Source organism: Crassostrea angulata, chromosome 7 (assembly GCF_025612915.1).
Source record: "Crassostrea angulata isolate pt1a10 chromosome 7, ASM2561291v2, whole genome shotgun sequence".
NCBI lineage: Eukaryota > Metazoa > Mollusca > Bivalvia > Ostreida > Ostreidae > Magallana > Magallana angulata.
Window position 1 is genome coordinate 42979902 of NC_069117.1, and position 4268 is coordinate 42984169.

General features: G+C 34.0%; 1 protein-coding gene across 1 annotated transcript; it reads left to right on the forward strand.

Moving 5' to 3' along the window:
• Positions 1–257: 257 nt before the first annotated feature.
• LOC128192806 (uncharacterized) lies at positions 258–3916 on the forward strand. Its single transcript, XM_052865788.1, has 4 exons — positions 258–1790; positions 2016–2249; positions 2821–3039; positions 3601–3916. The coding sequence occupies exons 1-4, from the start codon at positions 372–374 to the stop codon at positions 3784–3786; spliced, it is 2058 nt and encodes a 685-aa protein (XP_052721748.1). The 5' UTR covers positions 258–371; the 3' UTR covers positions 3787–3916.
• The last annotated feature ends 352 nt before the right edge of the window (positions 3917–4268 follow it).

Here is a 4268-nt window from a genome sequence, read left to right on the forward strand (position 1 = left end):
TGTACAAAATTGAGAGTCTTAAACAAAAAGCGGTTTTTGTGTTCGGTTCAGTCAAAACAAACAAGATGGTTTGAAGAGAAGTCATAAAAACTGAACAGACAGACCGCCAAGATTCTAAAAACACTTACGTAAAATTACGGTTTATGGAAGCTAACAAAAATATTTTATTTAAATTTTTGATACCTTGATTAAGATGGACTCGGTTTCGAGTGTTGTCAGATATTCATGATCTTATTATTTTTTATATTGTAGGTTACATTAGTAGATTTAGTTCCACTGAGTCGCAATTGTCGACAACCTTAACCGCACTGGAAAACCCGCCATCTTGCAAGTCCCACCCGATCTTCACGATACAGTACCATCAAGATGGAATGCTTAAATGCAAAAATGTTGAAGAAACTGGTCTTGATTCTAGAGTACTGTCGCATGTTTTATCAAACGATGAATGTCTCGAGGCATTAAACGTTAATCTCAAAAATTTAAAACTAAGATTGGAAAAGATTCCAAACAATGTCAGTAGTGTGTGCATTTATGTTGAAGAAGGCGCGCTTGAAAATGAAAAGTTAGAAGAAATGTACACGACCACACAAAAGTATTGCCAAGAGCAATTTGAAATATATGACTGTGATCTTGACGACAGACGATTTTCCTATGCCGATTCAAAATTTAAAAAATTTCTAGATGGGCCAGGAAACAAGGTCTCTATTTTCTTTTCTGAAGCTAAGATGTCAGTCGTTGGACACGATGAGGATATCGTCTGTTTTAGAGACGGTATTTTGACTTCTGTTCTGCACGATGAAGTTATTACAGATTCAATGAATCTAGACGAGGAGCAGTTTCTGTACCTAAATATCACACATTTTCAAAACAAATGGAAGTTTTCAGTTGATATCGAATTAGAAGACAATACCTGTTCAGAGAAAAATGGCACTTGCAGTGCCAGATTCAGTGGACTTAAAGAGGATGTCGTGAATGCTAAGCGAGAAGTTCGGGGACGCCTTGAGAAGTATGACAAACATTTCTTGAGTAGACAGCTCAATAACAATGAACGTTTGTTGTTTCTAGAAAAAAGAGTTAATGATCATATTCATTGTGAACTCAAAAGGAGAAATTGCTCATATCTGGTTGTTAAAGATATACTGTATGTTGCATCAGAGACACAAGGAGTAGACAGTTTCAAAAGCTATCTGGAAAATGCCTTGTTTGTTGAAATCAAACGAACACTCTGCGATTTGGAGAGGACAATTTTCCTTTCAGATGAATGGGTGAATAAGAAATATCCTCTTCTTAGAAATAACACTAGGAAGAAAGTAATTGTGTCAGTCTTTGGCAATGATTTGGTAGCCACCTGTTTACCAGTGGTCAGAGAGCAGGTAGAAAGCTCTTTAGAAGATTTTCTAAATGAAAAAATAAAGCTCAAAATAGTTGAATGGAAATGTGCAGACGATATCAAAGAATTGTGTCTAAGTGTGAAAAAAGAAGAAATAATGGAAATGTTGGAATCAAAAAAAGATGAAATGGTGTCTATATCTCTAAAGGACGACGGGGTTCATCTACGAGGAACAGACATTGGTATTAACTCGTGTCAAGCAATGTTGGAAAGCACAATAGATGATAGAAAAATCTACAGGACAACATTTACAGCATCATCGGAGGCAGTTATTAATCAATTATCGAATCCAGCGACTAAGCAAAGACTTCAAGAAATAGGGAAAGAGACGCGATGTGTCATTAATGTGAAGAGCCATTGTAAGATCATCATGAAAAATGGCAACATAGCAGAAGAAGATGTAAGTCACTTATTTTTTTTTTTTTCACGTTATGATTTTTATTATACGTCTGTTTTTAAAGACATTTTAACTTCGACAAAATTGTTTTGAATTTATGTACTCTCTGTCAATTTAAATGATGGCATTTAATGTCTCATTAATTATATGAAAGAAACATTGTCTAATGAGTGTAATGTTAATTCGTTATTTTTCTAATTATCTTCAAACTAAAGTTTTATAATGTAGGTTGATGTAATAGTGAACTCAGTGCATACGGATACCAATTTTTGTGCCAGACCATCAACGGTTGCTAAAGCAATATTTGAGAAAGGAGGCACTGACTTCCAAAACAAACTTGTACAGAAAACAAGCGGCAGAATGGAGTATGGTCATATTGCTGTAACTGAAGGTGGTGGAAATCTCCGATGCAAAGCTGTGTATCATGCTTGTTTTGACAAGACACCAACCAGCCAAGAGGAGGTAATTTGTGCCCACCATATTAGAATCAGTCCTTTTTTTTTCTCGATCCGTCTGTCCAGCATCACTTGTTCAGACTATATGTTCAATACCACCTGGCCCGATCAGACTTGTACTCTGTAGAAAGAGTGTCTGCGGGTAAAAAAGTATGTAGTAACTTTGAACCCAGTGTCTAGGTTAAGAATCTTTGTCCAAAGCATATGTATTGTATTTTCCCTTTGACACAATCTGCCTCATAAGTCGCCTCGTGATTGCTTTTTGCTTTGAACTTGAACCAATTTTTAGGCCAAAAGGTCAAAGGACATACCTGAAAAACTAACACAGAGGTTAGAGACGAAGCAAAGTCATCCTCAAAGCAATTTTTTTCAGAATACGGCTCTTTATTTTCTTGGGACCCTTAGATTAACTCATTTTCAATAATAACTAGTTTGTTTGAAGTGTACTCACAAATGCGATGAGTTTTGTCGTTAAAGCAACATTTTTTCTAAAACAAATTCAGTCAATTTTATTCTTATTATCATTTGCAAGTAAATCTTTACGTTTTTTTCATATTCTGGATCAAAAATTAAAAAAGGAGGTACGAAAGATCGCCAAGATGTGCTTGGAGAAAGCAGCGAGAGATGGCTTTACATCGTTGTCTTTCCCGGCCCTAGGTACCGGGGTTTACAACTATTCCGGGGCTGAGTCGGCAAAGGGACTATTTGATGCAATCATAGAGTTCTCTGATACCAATCTGCTGGTGAAGAAAATTGACATAGTTCTCTTCGAAGGTGCTCGTCAAGACGTTAGAGAGGTATTGTTATGCAATTATTTTTTAATTGAAATTGTATCTATGTACTGCACGCCCACGAATTCTATAGCAATGCGTATAAAAATGATAAAGTAGCATCTTTTAATTTTTAACATTCATTCCGTATTCAAAAGAACTATATATAATTACCTCTTATGTCATTTTCAACGTCATATTTAACGCCCTGAATTAATTCAAAAGAAAATTTAGCTATCAATCCAATGTACACGACCAGCCCAATTTTTAAACCAAGTCGAATACATTCAAGTCTAATAACAGGATAGAGTTATAATATTCCTTAGTGTATATTTGAGCGGAGTAGACTAGAAACGAACTCCTTGCGCATATTTTCTGCGTAATAGAGAGACAGAAGAGATATAACGTAATTTGTCAAATGTGTCTCTTTTACTGATTTAATTAATATATATGTGTTGAGTTCGTTCTTAAACTATTATACATACATGTATACACTGAGGATTATCATTACTCTTAGGAGACTTGAACAAATGCATTGTTTACTTATCATAATAAAAAAGTTAAACTGATGAATTCATATCTTCAAAGACTTACCAACGAGAATACAGGAATCGTTTTTGTCGAGACTCCACATCAACACTCATCTCACTGACCAAGGGTTGTATCACGGCGGGAAACGTTACCATAGTGGCGGAAAACAAACAAAACATAGACAATGCAAGGAAGGAGTTGGAGAATCTCTTAACAGCATTGTCTACAGAAGATCAGCAGTGAATGTAATTATACTGTGTGCAGTTAGAAATTTAAGGAATATGATAAGCTGGAATAAAATATTTCATAAAATATGTTTCGGTTTAAATTGCAGTTGTTTTTTAAAAGGTATTATGATTTGTTGTAGGTTAAGAAGTTAATATATATATATATATATATATATATATATATATATATATATATATATATATATATATATATATATATATATATATATATATATATATATATGGCAAAAATGCGTAAGATTGAAAAAGAATCGTTTCATGCATGTTGCCAAGTGATTGTCTCAAATGTCATAGCGCATATTTGTAAAGTTTCAATTTTTTATAATGAAATGATGAATGTTGCTAGCTTCATGTTCAACTTGATTGAAATTTTCAGTCAGCCACGATTAATTTTTATTCTCATATAAGCGACTTGGTTGTACATACAGAAAAATAATTTAGTTTAAGTTTTAATTTTCAAATTTAATACTAACAACC

Coding starts and splice junctions, on each gene's coding strand:
- LOC128192806 (XM_052865788.1), top strand. CDS start 372: ATGCTTAAATGCAAAAATGTTGAAGAAACTGGTCTTGATTCTAGAGTA. Junction 2,250..2,820: donor CACCAACCAGCCAAGAGGAG/GTAATTTGTGCC, acceptor AAATTAAAAAAG/GAGGTACGAAAGATCGCCAA. Junction 3,040..3,600: donor CTCGTCAAGACGTTAGAGAG/GTATTGTTATGC, acceptor ATATCTTCAAAG/ACTTACCAACGAGAATACAG.